The sequence below is a fragment of the Nelumbo nucifera genome, chromosome 3, assembly GCF_055504915.1.
Source record: "Nelumbo nucifera cultivar China Antique chromosome 3, China Antique-T2T, whole genome shotgun sequence".
Lineage (NCBI taxonomy): Eukaryota > Viridiplantae > Streptophyta > Magnoliopsida > Proteales > Nelumbonaceae > Nelumbo > Nelumbo nucifera.
In genome coordinates this window covers 25,065,472-25,086,902 of record NC_142651.1, presented here as the reverse complement: position 1 = coordinate 25,086,902, position 21,431 = coordinate 25,065,472, and the positions used below count along the sequence as shown (strand labels likewise).

The 21,431-nt window shown below is 35.7% G+C and overlaps 1 protein-coding gene across 5 annotated transcripts in view; it reads right to left on the bottom strand.

Moving 5' to 3' along the window:
- The window catches only part of LOC104592071 (Protein phosphatase 2C family protein), a 32,288-nt gene extending 20,394 nt beyond the window's left edge, over positions 1-11,894 (bottom strand). For 2 of the 5 annotated variants that reach the window (XM_010251272.3, XM_088900688.1), the window contains exons 1-5: positions 11,753-11,894; positions 10,806-11,327; positions 10,168-10,719; positions 9,277-9,385; positions 6,847-6,883 (exon numbers count right to left, since the gene is read on the bottom strand). In XM_010251272.3, the coding sequence (XP_010249574.1) occupies positions 6,847-6,883; positions 9,277-9,385; positions 10,168-10,589 (568 nt within the window). In that variant the 5' untranslated portion in view covers positions 10,590-10,719; positions 10,806-11,327; positions 11,753-11,894. The remainder of the gene's footprint in view (positions 1-6,846; positions 6,884-9,276; positions 9,386-10,167; positions 10,720-10,805; positions 11,328-11,752) is intronic. The other 3 variants (XM_019199104.2, XM_088900689.1, XM_010251349.3) reach the window with 3 other exon arrangements.
- Between the last annotated feature and the right edge of the window lie 9,537 nt (positions 11,895-21,431).

The following is a 21,431-nucleotide window of genomic DNA, read 5'->3' as shown; positions in this document are numbered from 1 at the left end:
TTTCAGACATAGACGGGGACTTAGAATTTAGTGGAAGAGGAGAGAGGAGGAAGGCTCTAAAGTGAAGGAAAAAGGATGGTGTGGAGAGTCTCATTCTACAACCGAGTTGATGAAGACCATTAGCTGGAATGTGAGGGGTCTAGGAAGTGCAAGAAAAAGATCTGTTGAAGAAGGAAAGGCCCGACAATTTATTGATACAGGAAACCAAACTAGCAGATCTAGATAAAAGATGGGTTAGAAGCATGTGGAAAGCAACAGGAGTGAGTTGGTGCTTAACTCCCTCTTGGGGAGCCTCTGGGGGGATAATTACTCTCTGGAGAGAGGATGTGGTAGAACCATTAGAGGAGCTGATAGGTAATTTTTCTGTATCCTTAAAGTTCAGGATGGTGGGAGATGGTTTCACATGGGTGTTAACCGATGTGTATGGGCCGAATAATTACAGAGAGCGGAATGAACTATGGGAAGAGCTCTATGGAATTCAAGGAGTATGGGAAGGCCCTTGGTTCTGGGGTGGAGATTTCAATGTAATAAGGTTTCTAAATGAGTCAAACAATCCCCAACAATCTATCACAACTAGCATGAGGAGGTTCAATGAATTTATCAATAGTTGTAATCTAAAGGAGTTCCCTATGCTACAGGCCAACTTCACTTGGTCCAATTTCCAGGAGAATCCATCTTGTTTAAAACTAAACAGATTCCTTTTCAATGAAAGTTGGGAAGCACACTGGAGGGGTTTGGTGGCAAAAGCTCTACCTAGAGTTACCTTAGATCATTGTCCCATAGAGCTAGGCCAAGAGACCTTTGGGCTTGGACCTAAACCCTTTAGGTTCAAGAACATGCAGTTGACACACCCGGACTTTATGCATAAAGTTGAGTGGTGGAGAGAAGAGATTAGGGGAGTGAAATGGAAAGGGGTTAGATTCCACAAGAAATTAAAAAGTCTGAGATCCAAAATAAAATATTGGAACATGGTGGAATTTGGTAGATTAGAAGAGCTAAAAGCCAGATTGTCAACCCAAATTGAGGATTAGATTCAAAGGAACATCAAAGGACCATGAGTGCACAAGAAAGAGAATTGAGATGGAAGTTGAAGAAAGATTTGGAAGAAGTCTTGTTGAGGAAGAAGATATCTTGGAGGCAAAATCTAGGCATAAATGGATCAAAGAAGGGGATGGGAATACCAAGTTCTTTCATACTACGGCCAATGGGAGAAGGAGAAAAAAATTTTGTGGCCAAGATTGAGGTCAAAGGAGTGGAAATTGAGTCCCAAGAGGATATAGCCAACTGCTTTGCAACTCACTTCAAATCCATTTTGAGTAGGCCCCTGGAGAGACGAGTGAGAGTGGGAAGGTCTAGATTGGCCAAGTCTATCAGCCATTGAGGCGGGTTGGCTGGAAAGAAACTTTGAAGAGGAAGAGATAAGATAAGTTGTCTTCTCTATGGGTAGGTCAAAGGCTCCTGGACCAGATGGTTTTACCATGGCTTTCTATCAAGAGCGTTGGGACACTATCAAAGAAGATTTGTTTGAGGTGTTTAGGGAGTTTGAAAACAACCATGTGATTAGTCGCGGAGTTAACGTCACTTTCTTAGCTCTCATCCCAAAGAGAATAGATGCCAAACACCCTAAAGATTTCAAGTTGATTAGTTTGGTGACTAGCATCTATAAGATTGTGGCAAAAGTGCTTTCTTTAAGGATTAAAAATGTCCTTCTGTCTCTCATTGCTCAAGCCCAAGGAGCCTTTGTACAAGATAGGCAGATTATATACCACATCCTTACAGCAAATGAATATGTGGAGGAAATGAGGAGATCGGGCAATCAAGGTTTTATTTGTAAGCTAGAAATTGAGAAGGCCTACGACTCAATGGATTGGGATTTTCTATTAAAAGTGTTTAGAAAATGTGGATTGGGGGATAGATGGTGCAAGTGGGTGAGTGGATGCATAACCTCTTGTCAATTTTCAGTTCTAGTTAATGGAGGGGTCAAAGATTTTTCCAGCATGTAAAGGGCTCAGGCAAGGAGATCCTCCTTCACCCTTTTTGTTCACACTTGTGGTAGATGTGTTCAGTAGAATGATTTCTAAAGCAGATAGGGAAGGGCTGATTAGTGGTTGGGGGATAGGCAAGAATAATATCCCAGTGACTCATCTTCACTTCTTCAGTTTGTTGATGATATTATCATTTTGTGAAGGGGGAGACTTGGGGAGAGTGAGGAACCTAAAAGATCTTATTAAATCCTTTGAGTCTGCTTCAAACCTGACAATTAACTTTGACAAAAGTTGTGTCATTGGAATCAATTTGGAAGTTTGGGAGGTAGAGGTTGTAGCAGGTTGTCTAGAGTGTTCCACGTCTGATTGGCTTCTTGAAAAAGTTCGAAAAGAGGTTGGCTTCTTGGAAGAAAAGTTACCTTTCGTTAGGGGGTAAAGTGACCTTGATTAGGGTGACACTTGCCAGTCTTCCGGTTTACTTTCTTTCGGTGTTCAGGATACCCTCAAGGGAAGCTAAGAAGCTAGAAAAGGTGATGAGGGACTTCTTGTGGGAGCCAAGGGAAGAGAAGAAGGATTAATTGATTAGGTGGGAGATAGTCAGCAGAAGTAAGGAAGAAGGGGGATTAGGATTAGGTAACCTAGTTCTTAAGAATGAAGCTCTACTAGGGAAATGGCTTTGGAAATAGCCGTTGGAGAGAGAGAGGTTGTGGCACAAGGTGGTGAATAGTATTCATGGTTGTTCGTAGAACGGTTGGGATACCAAGGTATCTCGACAGGCAACTCTTGCAACACCCTGGAAGGCTATACACGGAATTCTTCCCCATTTTCTCAATTTGGCCAGGTATGATGTTAATTCTGGAAACAATGTTCTTTTTTGGGAAGACATTTGGATAGGCAACCAACCTCTGGAAGACCTTTTTCCCTCTCTTTACACTCTTTCCCTTTATAAGAAAGAGTCGGTTTCCAGTTTTATTTCCTCCCCAACTTCTTTTGTGGCCCTAAACTGGGATTTTGGTTTCCATAGAGGGTTACATGATGATCAAAGTGCTTGTGTTTCAGAACTATTGTCTTCACTCGAGTCTATTTGTTTAGATCCCCTCAACAAGAATTTGGACCCCTAACCCGAAAGGCTTTTTCACTTGCTCCTCTTCTACACTCGAATCTATGTGTTTCAGAACTTGACACAAGAATTTGGACCCCTAACCCGAAAGGCTTTTTCACTTGCTCCTCTTCTACACCCCAGAATTTCCTAGTTAAAAAATTCTGGGCTAGACTCGTTCCCCCAAAGATTGTTGTTTTTTGTTGGGAAGTTTATTATGGTAAGATTAATACCTTTGAAAAACCTGCAAAAGAGGAGACCAAAATGGAGCTTCTCCCCTAATCGGTGTGTTCTTTGTAAATCTCAAAATGAGGACGGTCACCACTTACTGATCTCTTGCTTTTTTGCTACAGCTTTATGGAATTGGAGTTTTATGTTGTTTGAGTGTAGATGGAACCTGCCATCTGATACTAGCTTGTTGTTTAGTCCATCTATTTTTGAATGGCACACAAAGAGAGGGAGAATTACGTGGAAGTGCATAAGAGCAGCTTTGTTGTGGACAGTTTGGGAAGAAAGGAACGCCAGAATTTTTTGTGAAAAAGAAATGAGCTTTTCGGAAGTTAAAGAATGTATTCTGAAAGGGCAATTCAGTGGCTGAAAACTCTAAATCTCTTTGATGCATTCTCTTTCGATGACCTATGGAGAAGCAGGTTAGCAGTGACTAATACTTCTACCAGGAAGGACAGACATGTGGTTGAATGGATGCCACCAGGGGAGGAGTTTATTAAGCTGAACTTTGATGGAAGTAGTCGAGGTAATCCAGGACCTTCTAGCATAGGAGGAGTGCTGAGAAATAAAGACAGTAGCATTATATCTTTGCACTCAGGTCCTACGGGTGCGGGAGACTCTTTAAGGGCCGAATTACTTGCTGCTGTACAAGGAATCCAGCTCGCAAATCAGCTAGGCATAGAGCATCTGATTATCGAATGGGACTCCCAGGTGATAGTGGGTTGGTTGAAGGATCTGGACTCTGTGATCTGGGGTTTTAGAGATCTTCTCAAAAAGGTAAAATGGCTAACAAGGAATATGACAATCAGAGTTCAGTCGGTAAGCAGATCAGCAAACTCAATGGTTGATTCACTTGCAAAACAAGGGATTCTTTGGGCTACTTTATTTTGGGCTTCTGTGTAATTTCTTTTGTACTTGTAATTCTGTAACTAGTCTTAAAGGAAAGGTCACACCTCGTGCCTTTCCATGGGTTGCATGTAACTCTTATTTGCTGATTTAATAAAATCTTACTCATTTATCAATAAAAAAGAACTTAAAGGTAAGCTGGAGTATGCCAGCCTTGGTTAGAACATGCTTGGAGGCTTGGCACATATCTGGAATGACAAAGAAGGGGAAATTATGCTGGTCCTCAATTCCTTTGGCTATTTTGTGGGCAGATTGGGCTGAAAGGAACAGCAGGACTTTTGATCAGAAAGCCTCCTCGGAAGCTGAGGTCTATACACAGGTTTTAAAGAGGATACAACTGATTGTACTTTTTTGAGAATGGCCTTTTTCTGAGGTCCTTTTGTTGCAGTTTTTGTACAGTTTCTCGTTGTACAAAGGACCAGTTGATTAATACAAGTATACTTTACGTTTTCTCAAAAATATATAAAGGTCCCCCGGTTTTCTTCCAATTTTCATTATATTTTATGTCTAAAGGGTAAATTTCATAGACAGTATATAAGATAATTATTGTTAAAAAACTTGCTTTGTCAACGTATAAACAGTTTATTATTTGCTTTCATTGTTATTAAGGTTATATAATATCAAAAATGAAGTACTAAGTTGTTATTATCATAGAATATCAAGTTTAATTGGGTCAGACCCTATTATCATGATTAAGAATTGGTTTGGTTCTGCTGATCCAAAAAAAAAAAGTTTGGTTCTGGGTCTACCTTATAGAACTGATTAATAATCAGTTAAGGACTGGTCCACCTTGCCCAGAACCATATCCAACCCATTGACAACTCTACTGACAGTTTTTTATAGAAAAAGGAATAGCAGTATTTTGAAGATACATTTAACTCGGCATTTTTCTTGTGGGAGGGTGAACATAGTAGTATAGTTGGTGTTCTTTGGCTTTGCTGTTAAGAATTCAGAGTGAATTGGGAATCGAGACTTCCATCCAAATTCAGAAGATGTAACTAAAACAATGAAGCATCACTGGTAATAGGAACATTGGTCCATCAATGGTTCTGAGCCCCCCAATCAAGACCAAATATTGAATATGTCACAAATAGGAAAAATCAGATAGTTTCAACTTTCAACCATCTAACCTAAGGATTGCTTGCAGAGCATCTATTTGACTTACAGAGAAACTTTTCTGAGTTTTCTCTGCCATCCAGGTAATTGTATTAAAATCAGATGGTTCTCTAAATGCTGATTTTGTCCCAGCTATTCTACGGTAGAAACCGTATAGATGTTTGGACCCTCTTGTTTTCTTTCTTAACAAACATTTGGCTTGGGAGCAGGTTTACTTAGTCCCATCACTTAGGTTATGTTTGGTTTGAAGGAAAAGGTAGGGAAAGGAAGGGGAAGGAATGAAAACCTATACAAAGTTTGTAAAGGTTTCCTTGCCTTTCCCTTCCTTTCCCCACTTTTTCCTTCAAACCAAACATAGCCTTAGTGAAATCTAAGCCACCCAGGAAACTTTCATGTGGCAAGTTAGATTAGAGCTCAAAAGGAGTCTCCCTCCCCCACAAGTTCCTCTCCCCAGACATGGTTCATTGAAAAATTTTTGAGCCCAAAAGAGAAACACTGTTTTATGAATATATTTTAAGATTGGACAGCAACTGATGGTAGGGAGAAACTCCAATACAAGTCTGAGTATCAAGGCAAGATTAAATACATGACCAATCCAGTGGGTCCACCATTTCACAGACTATCTGGATCTGCAAGAAGATCCCTCTACATGGCAGAAAAGGGTATGTCATGTAAGGAAGCTCTAATGTAAACCCATTAGGGAACCTTTTTCATATACATAATATAAACACAGAATGAAATTCCTTGTCTATGTATCATACACTGAATAACTCCAGATAATGTTATAAATAAATGAAAAATGTTTAATTTCCAACCTAGAGATTTGTATTAGGAAAAGATTTTTTTTAATTCATATTGCATAACACGAGAGAAGTGGCCATTACTTGGTGTAATGGTAAAATCTCGGGCTCACATGCATGCGAACGAGGGTTAAGGAGAGGGCAACCACCTTGTGCAAAAAAAGAAAATGCCAAAGGTTGAGACCATTCCCAATCCACCCCTCCCAAGACCCCAAATAGCAGGGACCAACATTGCGTAATGGCCTTTTTTTATTGCATGTTATGTCAAACAGAAAAGGGAAAGCGAAATAGGATGCCTATCATGCAGCACCAGAAATCAACATGTCCAAATATCTCTTCTATTCCATACTATGTATTATTTTTTTCTTTTTTGGACATCATATTTAGCTACTCTCAATCCATTTATCAGTTCAAATTGCTAATTTTGTGATCTGTAAATCTCTCTCCGTAAGCAATCAGCATTTGATTGATTAAAACTTCAAATAAAATGGAAGAGATAGTTTCAGAAATATATAAATATCAGAATCTCCTAATTAATCAGTATTGGATTATATTAAAAATATTTGTATCTAATATAAATGAACTTACGAAAAACCTCAAAAAGGAGATGTTACTGATCAAAAACAAACAAGCAATGAGGTTACTTATTTAAGCAGTTTTAAGCTCAAGAAAATTTGTTTGCATAAAGAAATATAGAAAGATTGTAACATACCATCAAGGATAGCCTTTTTTGCAGATTTTACGTCCATCTGCCATTTCCATGATTCATGAAACAGTATAAATGAATAATGAAATTAGGAATGCACATGCATGACAAAATTGTTTTAAGGCTAAATTGCAGACACAAACATCAATAAACAAAGGATCACTTAATGAAGAACTGCTCAAAAGTGGAAGTGCAGCACAAAAAGAATAAAACATAATTAGAGTTACAAGTACTGTAAGCAATAATCAACAGTTTTTTTATCAGTAAGCAATAATCAGCGGTTAAATGTATGAAACAAAAAGTATCAGGACAACCGGAGGGGGAAACTAGTCAACAAACCAACACTTAATTCTTGTAAACAAGAAAGAGGTAGATAAAGGAAATATAGAGAAACAGTGTTCTAAAAGAAATAACAACAAAACCCCAATACCCCATGAAATGCAACAGACCTAGCCACTCTGAATATGAAACAGTCAATTGGCCCATTCAAAATAGCAGTAACCCAATGACATGCAATAGAGCTAGTCACTCATGAAGCTACAGTATTCAATTAACCCATCCAACATTATCAGATTGGAGGTGCCTCCAGTACACGCAACAAAAGCAAGGTATTATTAACTTAATGGGGACCCGTGGAAGTTGGTAACTCTGTGAGTTATTAGTTTCTCTTCTTTCTCCAAAGTCTTGGATTCTCATTTTCCATGGACTTTGTTATCAGTAACTGAAATTTTCTATTAAATGTATCGGTCTATCAGAACAGTACAAATAGCTCATTTTCCATGGATTATGAGAGCATTATCATCAAAGGGACTCTCAAAATTATATTGGATGGATCTTTGGGTCCTTGGAGGCCTATCACCCTTTAGAGAAGTGAATCTTTTGGTTTCTATGATGAACCTCTTACTCTATTGGTTCCCAAGATCTGCCAACTCAGTTGCTGATAATCTTGCAAAACAGAGTATGAAGAACCTATGAGTAAAATTTATCACAAACAGATTCATTTCTAATGCTAAAATTGCTATCAGAATCTTCTAACCATTTCCTCACTATGGTAAGAGAACCTCTAAGTTCCAGAGTTCTCAAAATCCTTGGTAAATTGCAAGTTGTCTATATATTTTTTGTGACCCACCAAATGTCGTTCTGTGTCATTTCCACCCAATTTTCAATTCCAATCATCTCCATCAGCACCATCACCCCTTCAAGTAAGCCAGATTCAAGCAATCTCAATAACAAGAAAGATTGACATGTAATATATTCCTCCCTTTGGCATACAAACAGAAACTATAGTTAAAGTCAATGAAAACATATAAAGAGATAATACCAATAAAAAGTTGATAAAATGGTGAAAGACAATTTGGTACAACACACAAACCTAGGGATGTATTTTCCACCTGTATTGGGATTGATTGTTATTCTCAATAGGGAACTCCTGGTATATAATTCTTTTTATTGACAAACAGCAGAACACTAATTTTTTCTCTTGATATTTTCCAATTTTGCAGGTACACTGTTTAGCCTAGACTAAGAACGCCATCTAGTTTATAAACTTCTTAAAAACTAGAAAGTATTAAGAAATTTGATTTTCAGAAACTTCATGTAATTTCGGTTCCTAATTCTGCAAGATGTCCAATCTTTTTTTATCAGTAATGTCTGATTTTTGACAATGGAACTCAGTTTCATATTTCCTAAATGTTTTTTATGGATTTGTATTTCCTAAATGTGTACATCCTGCAAGTATAGTCAAAATCAATTTACTTTTATTGCTAATAGAAACTTTTATTAATTGGGGATGAAAAATCAGTTACATATAAGCAAGACCAAATTGAGGCAACAATTGTTGTTTAGTAATTTTTTTCATGCAGATCGTATGCTTCAACTAATATGCTAAACAAGTTATTGGAGTTCTCAACTGCAGCAAGGTAATATAAACAAGGAACAACAAAGAAATACCATGAAAGAAATTTTATTTTTTGCAAGTATTGAGGTTTAGACTCTTGGATCAGAAACTTAGTAGTGGAATGGGGCTCCAAAACAATGATATGCTGGATAGGGAGTTACAATCAAGGGCCCTGGCAATGCCAGAAAGTAATGAAAGAGATTAATCGATAGTCAAGAGAGCTGGAAGTAACTTTCAAATGGATAATGGATACAAAGAACAGCCAACAGCATGGCTGACTCATTATAAAAACTTGAGGTCAACAGGGCACAATTGTATTGAGGAACTGTACCTCAATGATGTATGCAAACTGACAATTGAAGGTTGGGTAGCAGCAACTAGCCCAACAAATAGGGACATGCTTGTTGGTATGCATATCATTCCTTCTTCAATATTAATAAAATTCCATATCAATCAAATAAAATAGTAATTTTACTTTTATTTGGAAATTACTTGTCAATTTCAGAAAACATTAAGAAAATTGGACCAGGCAAACACACCAACTCACGTGGTAACCCCGCTGAAAGAACATTTTTATGCAGATGATTCTGTGCATACTCAGCAGCCAAACGACCTCCATGTCCATCATAAATTGCAAAATGTGCACATCTGTCGATAAATACAGATAAATCCAGAGGATAAATTACAAGATTGAATTCAGAATGCAAAAAACAGAGGCTGTTGTTGAAATCATCTAGAGTAACACAAAGCTATGACAGCTACAGGGAGCTCATTCCAGTGTCTTATACAGATTGATCATTTCAACAGACTTGTTACCACATATTCAACTAAACTCAACTAAGCTTTGCCCCAACCATATTAGGTCAGCTACAAGAATCCTGTTCTGTCATTCCATCATGCACAAAAATGACAATTCAGGATCCATGTTCATAAGAGTCTAGCAAAAAAGTTTTAATGTGGCTGCCAACCTGACACAACCCTCCTTTATTCCAGCTTGTGACTGTCAGGATAAGACAAGCACGACACAGACTTGTTACCACATCCAACTAAGGGGCTGTTTAATAACAGTAACTGAACTAAGTAATTCATTGCTTTGTCTTTTAGAGGGCAAAATAACTAAATAATAAAATATTCAAATGGTATGACAGTCAAACAACTTCAGATTCAGCCGTTAAGGAGATTACAGCCTCATTAATGAGTTGTTCAATAAAAGACAAAACAATGGATCATTCAGTTCAGCCACTTCAGTGTTACCAAATGGTGAAGGAATCGAGAACAAGGGGCAACACTAAGGATCATTTGGAACTTATAAATTGAGTAGTAGTACAAGAGCTAACATGCTCAATACTTTAGAAAACAAAATTTCCATTTTATAATGTCTAAGAGAAGAAAAACAAAAACAACAACAACAAATAATATAAAAGGAAAACCTTAAATTTCCAGGAAATTCTAAGCTTGCATCTGACAGTACAACCCATGCATCCTCCATAGTGTGCCTAGAACCCTTATCCTCTGCAGCATCTGCTTCAATTTTGCAGAACGACTCACTAACCACTGATAATGAACAATCTGGATCACATGAGACCTTATCTTCCAAGGGACCATTTTGCTTGCCCAGTTGATTGTCTCCTACTCCTTCCTTTGATACTTTGGGTTCACGATTGTCAATTTTTTGACCTTCAGATAAAACCGGCTGATTGTTTTCAGCTAAGGAAGTATCTACAATTTGTTCTGTCTTGTCCACAGCTTCTATGCTCAAGGCACAGATTTTGGACTTCTTCACAACCGTATCTGCATCATTGAAGTCGCCTTCACGCTTTTGATGGGACATGGCACTTAAATTCTCATCCATTGTGATCAACTGAAAAGTGGTGCTTATCAACTGCAAGACATCAGCCTCCTGAAAGTAACTAGAGATTCTGCAATGACATCATGAATTTTCATTGCAAAAGTGACTGCAAGAAAAGACAACAAAAGGGTTCCTGGAAAGGATGAAAATATAGAGCCGTGAGAAAAGGAGGCTGACCATTTTCAGACAGAAAAGGCAGGATGGATGAATGTTACTTACAATGTACAACAGTCCTTTCTAAAGGATACTGATCACAAAGAAGGTATTGCCATCCTTTCTCTTTTCTAGTTTTTTTTTTCTTTTTTGGTGGGGGTAATTGAAAACTTATTGTACAACCAAGGGAGGAAAATCAGAAGCTATGCTCATTCATATGTACAACCATCGAAACCACACCAAGGCATACCCATCCACATAGCAGCCATCAGAAGCAATGTTAATTCATACAATTTTCCATGAAATGCAATCAACCTTGCTTTGAGGGACATCATCCCCTTCGAAGTTTTCACTCCCTTACATATTGAGGTTTTCCCCTCCAACGTCCATTCTCAATATGTACTTCAGGCTCCGTTCGTTTGCAGTGTGAATTCATTTACACTAGTACAAATGCATGGGAGTGCAACTTCCGCTTCCTTTTTACTTCATCTGCAACAAGCGCAAAGAATCCTAAAACAAAAGTAACCCAGAATTTGCTCTGAACCCACTTGCATTCCCATACTTTTACACCAACGCAATTAAATAGCACTGCAAACAAACAAGGCCTTGGATTTTAACGTCAACTATAGAAATTAAAAACTAACCAGTTTCCGAGAATAAACAATTTTGAAGAGCACTAACATCTAACACGAGATGTTCAGGAATACATATAAATAAAGATGAATCATAAGATCGAATTCCAAATATTCCTGAGTACGATATTTTACACTAAAAAAATAAGCCAAAAACCATCCCCGGAAATCATCTTAATTCCTCTTTTTGTAGTCATAAATGTTCAGATGTTATGTGTGCGTATTGTCTGCTACAATTCAAATTAGATTGAGGAAAACTTCAGAAATGATGACCGAGACCAGTATGGAAAGATTAGACGATAACCAAACGAGCTAAAGCTGAAAGAAAACAGAAAACCACTAAAATAATAAAAATGAATGAACGAAGCGATTCAGACCAACCTCTACATTCAGATAATCAGATACTTAGAAGATGGAAGCTAAAGGAGGGGAAGCTTCGGTTTCTGGTGCTTCGACTTCGAGGGCTCAAAAGAATAGATCAAATGGTCAATTTAGGGGAAGGAGAGCGGGAATTCCAGGTGCGTCGAATACAATCGATACGTCATGGAGTCTCGGTTCTGTTCCGTCAGATGTGATATCTATGGTTATAACCCCATTATAACGAGACCGGATCTGCCCCTTACATCTGGCGCCTCACAAACTCCTCACGCGCACATCCTACATGCATGGTGGATGTGCCTGTGAGGCGCCCATTTGTGAGGAGCAGATCCCGACTCCACTATAACTATCAACCTTTTACTACGGAGCGCGCCCTGTGTGAGAAGCAGATCCAGTTGTAACAGGCCAAGTTATGTAGCCCGTTATACGATAGCTGTCGACGCAGCAGATTCCGATTCCCACTCAGCGAGTCCGTATCTCCTCGCACGTTCCAACGAAATTCTTTCCGCTTAGTTCCAACATCATACAGAAACGAATCCGAATCTGCTGACCACAATGCAATAATTAGGGTGCTCACGGTTCGGGTAACCGAACTGTGATCGTTTTTTATGTAGCATCAGTTTTTGGGAAATCAGTAATCGGAACAAATTGAAACTAGTCGGTTAATTAGTTGATCGGTTTGATTAATCAGTTTGGTTTGTTGGTTTTTCGGTTTTTTTGTTTTTATAATATTTATTATAAAAAATATATAATAAAAAATTATAAATATATAATATTATATTTTAAATAACAAATAATATATAATATATTATAAATATATAATGCATATTTATTAATTTATGATATATAAAATATATATAATATACATAAATATATAGAAAAACATGTATACCGGTCGGTTCGATTAACTGCCGATTTTTTATATTGGTGAACCGAAACTGAACTGGCACCTTCGATTTTTTAAAAACACCAAACCGACCAGTTTGGTTAATCGATTATTTGGTTCGTTTTCGATCAATTCGGTTTTTTTTGCTCACCCCTACAATGCATTGCTAGCCATGCTCACCAATCTGCACATCGAAAATATCGGTGATGCAAAGTTATCCTGATGTGCGGCTCGGTGAAGGTAGCTAACTAGCAATATGTTGTGGTCAACAAATCCAACTTGTCCTAAATGTATTCGAATGGTTTTTGTTGAGACCGAATCAACCCCCCACAACGTCCCACAACGCATCCCCGTCGTGTTTTGAGAATATCTCCCAATGATGACACCACCATTCCTGGTATTATCATCGGGAGATGTTCCCAATACACATGGGATGTGCTATGGGACGTTGTGGGGAGCTGTTTGGGGGGGGGGGGAGATCCGGAGTCTTTTTGTTCCCAAATGACTCTCAATCAAGTCTCAACATAGTTAGAAACCTGTTCCATATCCAGTCCATATTAGGTAGGAATAACTTTGTAAGCACGTTGAATAAGTATTTAGAAAATTTTTTGACACCTGTCCCTTAAAATGCCCCTAGCCTATCTTTGAAAAAGACTATAAACCACTTTTTGATAGTTGTTAGAATATTGATCAAATGCTCATTGTATATACTTACTATTTCGGAGTTGAGATTTTCTGCCAACAAAATACATTCTAACCCTCTACCAACTTGATCTAACACTGCACATTAAGTCTAGGTATGAAATGTGTGATGTAAAATCATGTTGGTAGAGGATTGGAATATCTTTTGTTTGGCAGGTGACCCGGACTCACTATATCGTGCCTACTAGATCCGGCCCCACTCCATCTAGTGTATTGAACCGAAATTGATTATGGGATAATTTATGCCAAACCCAAGATACCCAATATGTGTCACATCACTTCATTCATTTACATTATTACTAGTAAAATGGACCGTGCATTGGTATGAAAGTTTATATACCATTTAAGTCTTAAAACAATTATACAGTACCAGAGATAAAGACCATCCTCACAAAACACTAAGGGTCCATTTGGTTCAAAGTCAGAACCGGAATGGTCTATTCCCATAGTCAGTTTGGTTCAAACATGAATGGGAATGAAAATTGAAATCACCAAGAATGGGATTTCATTCCCAAGGGAGGGGCAAGGAATGTCATTCCAACAGGAATGGGAATGTGATTTCGATTCCACCCAACCAAAGGGTTGGAATCAGAATAGTCCATTTTGATTCTGGTTCTAGACCCCTATTCTTGTGAACTAAACGGGGCCTAAGATCTAAATTCATAACATGCATATAAAGGTGGTTGCACATGCATTAGATTGAAATATCCATGCACCAAATCAATGATAAAATTGCATTCAACATCATTACATACAAATACATTTTATCCAAATGAAACATTGAATTCACATAGAATTGATGGAGATGCCACTCTTAACCAATTTCCCTTTTTTTGTGGTTACCTAAAATCTATAAAAATAATTATTATTAATGGTTAGAAGAAAAGTAAACTATGGTAAACTTATGTTGATTTATTAAAGCAACCATCAAATAGCATGAATCATTGTCTAAGAATAAATGACATTACAAGGTTGAAAACCTTGGAGAATTGAATAAAACCCAATCTAAAATTTAGTGTTGAATTTCCAAATCAAAGAGAAGAAAGACAAGGTTTTCTTGTGTATGGTCAACAATGGCTTCTTACCCCCACCAAATAACAAAAGTTGAATGAAGTTGCAAATAGAGAACATTTGTTCACTTGCATCGAGTTTGTAAAAACAGGTGTTAGAATCGGGACATGTTGGAATAACAAAATAACTAAAGGATATAATTGGTATTAAAAATCAGGGTTTTTCAACCACACTAACTTAGGCATATATATATATATATATATATATATATATATATATATATATATATATGTGTGTGTGTGTGTAATAGATATGGCAATTACGTCAATTCCTACCTTTTTTATTAACAAATGTGGATATATTTTGTAGGTGGCAATTTATGATAATAATAATAACTAGCAGAGGGGCCCCTGCGTGTTGCAAGGGCTTGCAAAAGGAAAATTATTGTATAGGGGAAAAAGGAATTTGAAAAAAAAGGTAAATTTTAATTAATTTTTGGAAAAATAACAGTAATTTAATTAGTGATGATTCATTAATTACGGTATTTATTAATTAGCAATGCCTATTATTAAATAGTATTTAATATTAATTAGTAGTATTTATTAGGCATTATTTATTGTTAATTACCAGTATTTAACAATATTTTAATTAGTAGTATTTATTAATAACCGTATTGTATTAAATAAACAATGTTTTATTAATTATTGTATTTAATAAAATACAGTATTTTATTCAAATCCGAATAGATTCGGTGTATATTTTTAATAATCATATAAAGGTTTGGATTTTGCTTAACTTGATCAGAATTTGATTTGATTATAGCCCATAAATAAGATGATATAATATGATACACGTGTTGTCTGAGCACACAAGTAGGGTGGTCAATGGGTTGGGTCCAACTCGACGGACCCGATGGACCTAAACTAGTTGGGCTAGTTTTAGTTATAGGAATTGGAACCAACAGGTCGATTCTGGGTCATGATATAGTGTCCCGATTATTATCGATTTGGTCCTGTCACAAATCAATTCAAACCCGACCTGAGCTATATACATAATATATAGCATTTAATATATGTTAAACATTTATTTATTTATTTATTATAATCAGGTTTATCGAGTCATACCCACTTGTCCCAAGAACCAATCGGTTCGGTTCTAGGTCTAAAAATTACAGACCCTATTGGGTTCGGGTCCTTGGTATTTCATGTCAGGTCGGTTCCAGTTCTAGCTGGTCTTGACCTAGACGCGACCCATTGACAACCCTACACACAAGAGAGAGATATTAAACATGTATTTATTTATTTATTTTTCATGATCAGGTATGCCAGGTCAAACATGATTGCCTCGAGAACCGATCGGTTTGGTTCTAGGTCTAAAAATTAATAACCTATTAGGTTCGGGTCCTCAACATTTCATGTCAAGTCAGTTCTGGTTCTAGATGGTCTCGACCCACTAATAGCCCCACACACGAGAGAGAGAGAGAGAGAGAGAGAGAGAGAGGTTATAACTTAGAAAAAAGGAGGGACTCAGTGCGAAGCATATAGTCCTATTTGAGAAGCTGAATAGTGGACTTCTCCTCGTACGTTCTAAGGGGAGCCACACACAAAATTATATATTTTCCTCGCACGCTCACTTTATAACCCACACATGGGATACCATTTTTTCAATATTGAATGCATCCACATATCCACATTTCATAATATATATTGATAATAATAATAATAATATGTTTTTAAACTATTATATACACTTTTTTATATTTTCTATGTGTATAAAATGAAATTTCATTCATCACACTTGTTTTTATTTAATATATATCATGAATATATGATATAATATATGTATCCAAATGTTTCTTACATTTTTTTTGTATCTTTTGAAATTTCGTGTGTTTTGCCTTTCGTATACCTTTTATTGTTTAATTATTAACTATGGCATGTCAAACACATTTGACCTCAATTGTCAAATTATTGACCCATCACCAAATGAAAAAAAAAATCCATTTATGGGGATAGTTTTAAATTTTGTACTTTATTTTCATCACAAAAAAGCAATTTTTATTTTTTACATTCATTTTTTCTTTGTTATATTTAATATAAAATATTAAACGTGTGCCCAAATATTTTCTACAAATTTTACATGACTTTTGTACTTTTTGTGTTTTATCTATTTTTTTAATTTTATTAATTAATTATGACAAGTACATCAATGGTTAATGATTTTGACTTAAAAAGGTCGAACCCTTGGCCTTCCACACCAAATTAATGAGAGTTAATACCTTAAATATAAAATTGACTAATAATGAATTAAATGTGGTTTAAAGTAGTAGTTCAAATTACATTTTGTCCAATAATAATCAAATTCAAAAATATGATGTTTTAATAAAACAAAAGTTCTACATTCTTGTTCATATTTTTAATAATAGTATAATTTAATATATGAATAATCAGGGGTGGAGCTAGAATTTTTTCTTGAGGGGGGCCAAAACCTAGAAAACATGGATAGGGGGGCCAAAAGTTAAGAAACATAGGTAAGGGGTCAAATATATAAGTGAAATTTAAATGGGGTTTTATGGGAATTTCGTAGGCATAGGGGAGTGTGATCGGCTTCAGTCAGTCTGAACAAGGCCCGTTCGAACAATGTTTGAACAGCCTTTACAACCTTTCATTGGGAATATCTCCATACTTCCGTGCTTTATTTCATGGGAGATATTCCCAATATAAGGTTACAATGACTGTTCGATTGGACTTTGCTATGACTGAATCCGATCTCGGGGGGGTTTTATAATTCTGTTTCACGGTGTCAACATGGTATTGTATCAATTTTTAAGGTCACTTAAACATTAAATACAAGCATGGAAGGGGTTTTTATGGTTTTGTTAGAACCCTCTTAATGAATCTATCCCAAGGTTTAAAATATCGATATCCCATGGCAATAAGTTTGGATATAGATATGTAGCGTAATACGTGTTTGGATGCACATAAATACAATGGAAGGATATGGATTTAGTTGGATATATTAAGAAAACTCCCACATGTCCCACAAAATACATTAATATTGAATTCATAACTGAAGTGGCCATAAAATATAAACACATGAGAAAATGTATAATTTGATAATTTGTATTTATACGGAAAAAAAAATTAATATTGATATAGTGAGACATGATCATACTGATAATACATTAATCAGGAGTCCATACATGTTATTATAACTTTTTACAAATTACTACATGCACGAAGCCATTAACATGTTGTTATTTATTTAAGTTACATTGTTAATTAATAATTGCATTAATATTATATGTAATTTTATAAATTTTAATTACTGAAAAAATATTTTTTCTATGTTTTAGTACTTTGGTTGATAGATCATCCATTGCACCAACATTTATGAAAAGTTATTTTAATGATCATTTTGTTTAATTTTTTAATTAAACATTAATATATAACACTATTTATTTGGATTACATGTAGCCCCATGTATATTTATTTTAAAATCCATAATTAATGACATTAGTGATGGTAATTAATGCTCATAATTAATTTGTAATTTGGAACCAAAAATACCATGATTAGCACAATTAATGGCATAATTAAATTGGTCCACTTAGATAGAAATATGATATGCATTGTATCAAATATATCATTTCAATAATTCAAATCTTGACCTATTCTTAAATCATTGAATTGGAAAAAAATAATAAAATAAAACAAAAAGTAACTATGTTTTAACACACCCAATATTGATCAATTCTTGAATAATAACAACATTAATGATACTTTTACCAACCTCTCTCTTTTTCTTTTTCTTTTTTTCCACCATAATGCAAAGATTCGTTAAATAGGTGTTTGGCATCGGTGCTGGGGACATCACACCGTTTTCTCATAAAAACGGTGCTATGCATGTGGAGTTGTAATCTTATTTTTTGTTTGGAATCGGTACTACCACATAGGCGTTTTCTGAGAAAACAACATTGATTTTGTTTGGTATCAATGCTGGCAGCAACGTTTTCAACATTGATCTACATTATCCAATGTCCAAGATACATTGGTGCCACATCATTGCACCATTGGCAGTGATACACTATTTTTCTCATAAAAACGTTGGATTTGGTGTTACTCTAAACCACATTTTTTCGATTTGCAAGGCATGGTCTGGAGCAACGTTTTTTTTCCTAGAAAAATTGTACCAAACAAGAAGATGTTGTTTGAAGCACCACTTTCTCTGATGTGACACCTACATGGTGCCATTTTCTCATAAAACAACATTGATGCCAAACACCCATTAAAACTACTCAAGAACTACAATCCACTAACAAGACATTAAAGATAAAATGAGGCAGATAAGCCCAAGTACAAGGCCTCGAAAGATAAGTAGAATGCTTCTCTAAACGGTGAGCCACCTTATTCTATCTTATATTGATATATTTCACTGAGAAGTGGGAGATCATGGAATATAACTCCCCGCAATCATCAATAACTATTTGAATCTAACAAGGAAGATCAAAGTTGTCTTTTAATAAAAAAGTGATCACTACTTGTGCATATCCCTCAATTTGAATGTAATATAACTTCAATTCTACCACCAACTTCAATGATTCCAACAATGCCAGAGATTCACATTCAGCTAGGGAGCAAATAGGTAAATTCACCACTCATGCAATAATGAGTGAACCAGCATGATCCCTAACAATCATACTTGCACCCGAAGAAGTCTATGAATCGGCCCCATCAAATTTTAATTTCAGCCAACTACAATATGGTTTATTTAATAGTTTAAAATCATAATAATCATGATAATATATATGTATATAGAACTAAACAATTAAGAAAAATTTAAATATCAAATTGATTATACACTTAGGCCCGACGTGAAAGGAATGCAAATACAAATATGTACGATGCACATTAGGCTAAAAACCAATGTATATGGTATGGTATGCATTGATACATTGCCACGGGAGCTGGTTTATGGCCGAGTAAACTAACATGCATGTTATGTAGATGATAGCCCTAGTGATAGCCAAGGCCATCCAAAATGGCCAAAGTATTCTAGCTCTCCACTCGTGAGTGTTTCTTTTATTTTTCTTCTTGTTTTTTTATCTATTAGCAAAATCTAGATATAAACCTCCTTATCTTATGTGTAGGACTTGATGAAATGGGATAGTGTTTGCCTTCCGCATAGGTGGTTGAGACAACTTGAGATAAGGAAATTATTTCATCAGTCTGCTAAATGTAGGGTTTGTAGTATACTTTTCTTTTATCTTTTATTTTTTGGTTTTACATTGATGCAAAAATATAGGAATGCAAATTTTGCTTCATTATTGTTTCAAATCTCACTTTATTTTGTTTATTTGCACCATAATGAGATAAAATAAAAGTTAAAGCAAGGGAAAACTCGATGCCAAAGTGATCTAAAGGCTATGTTTGGTTCCGTGCTTTGGGCTTCATTTTTTTAATTATTGCTCATTTTGGGCAAGTATGGGCTAAAATGTATAACATTAGACTATTTGATTACAAAATTCTTGTCATGGGCCTCATTTTTTTAATTCTTAATCATTTTGGATAATTATGGGATAAAATGAATACCATTAGAGTGTTTGATTACAAAATTCTTGCCATATACCTCATTCTTTTTAGAATTAAAAAAAAAGTCCATATCACAAAATTTGAGGTAACTTGCAACATGAAAAATAATAACGCCCCATCTTGTTCATTTTCATCATTTGAAGAAACTCTATGCCAGTGATCATAAACCATCAGCCTAAGTTTATAAAACCACCGCCATAAATGTTTATTGGAAACTTATGTGAGACATTGACCACCGATCATCCACTGGTAAACATCTATGCCGATGATTTTGGAGATCTAGGCCAGTGGGTTATGATTAAACATTTTTTTAGAATAAAAGTGAGCAACATAGATCACTTAATTATCAGATTGAAAAAAAAAACAACTTTCAAGAAAAAACGTGTTTAAATAATAATGAGAAATAACGATACATAGTTGAACCAAACATGGCCAAAATTTCCACTCTTTTGATTTATATCCCACAAGTTTGTATTTTTTTTTTGGTCACAAGTTTGTATTAATACCAAAAAAACGTTGCAAATAAAAGGAATTGTCTTGAAAAAAAAAAGAGTCACATTGCCTTGTTGCCATATTGATATAATCCAATTTGTACAGCATGGTCCGGTTTCCTTTAATCTGATTCGGATAATTGTCTAATGCTAATAAATCTAGGTCATCATTCTGATTCGGATGATGGATGTTTTCGTATCGGGTACGTGGATTTCAGAAAAGTTCTTTTCTTTTTTTTTTGATAATTTATTAAAATACCTTCTATAATTTCATGTTTTTATGAAAGCACCCCCTTTATAATTTGCAACCAACTAATTTAATAACCTTTTGTGAAAGAACCCTTTTCATATCTTTTTGAAAAGGGAAAATCTATAATGTGGGAAGACTTTAACCAATCAACAACAGACTTATCACTCTTAGTAAATACGGGTTATCTCAGGTAACCCGTTCAAAAAACAACCCATTGCCAATTTAAAAAGAAAGGGAAATAGTCTCTTTAAAAAAAAAAGAAAGACTTTAAGGTGTTTGGTCATTAAGATGCTATAATCATGGTTTTTAAAATCGGACTGGAAAAATTAGATTCGATTTTCCCCAAAATCATTGATTATGGTCAGCAAATCACTAATTTGGGCAGTTGACCGTTCGAACGGTTTTGACCATTTTTTATTTTTTGTTTTATTTTTTATTTTTTGTCATAACGGGCCAACCGTTCAACCCGATAACCGGACCCCTGACCGGTTCGATCTCCGGATCGTTTTTAAAAAACATGCTATTAACTGTGTTTCTCTCTTTCTCTCTCTCTCCAAATTCCAACTCCCATCAGTGGCAACGAACCCCATCAACGTAATATCATTTCCTATGTTGATATATTTTCCTTGGATCATACTGCTAACCCATCTTAATTACACCCAGAAAAAAAAAAGAACAAGCAGGAGAAAGAAAGATAATTGACAACAAGATGTCAATCCCCTATACGGGTTAGGAAAACCTTGGCTGTCCT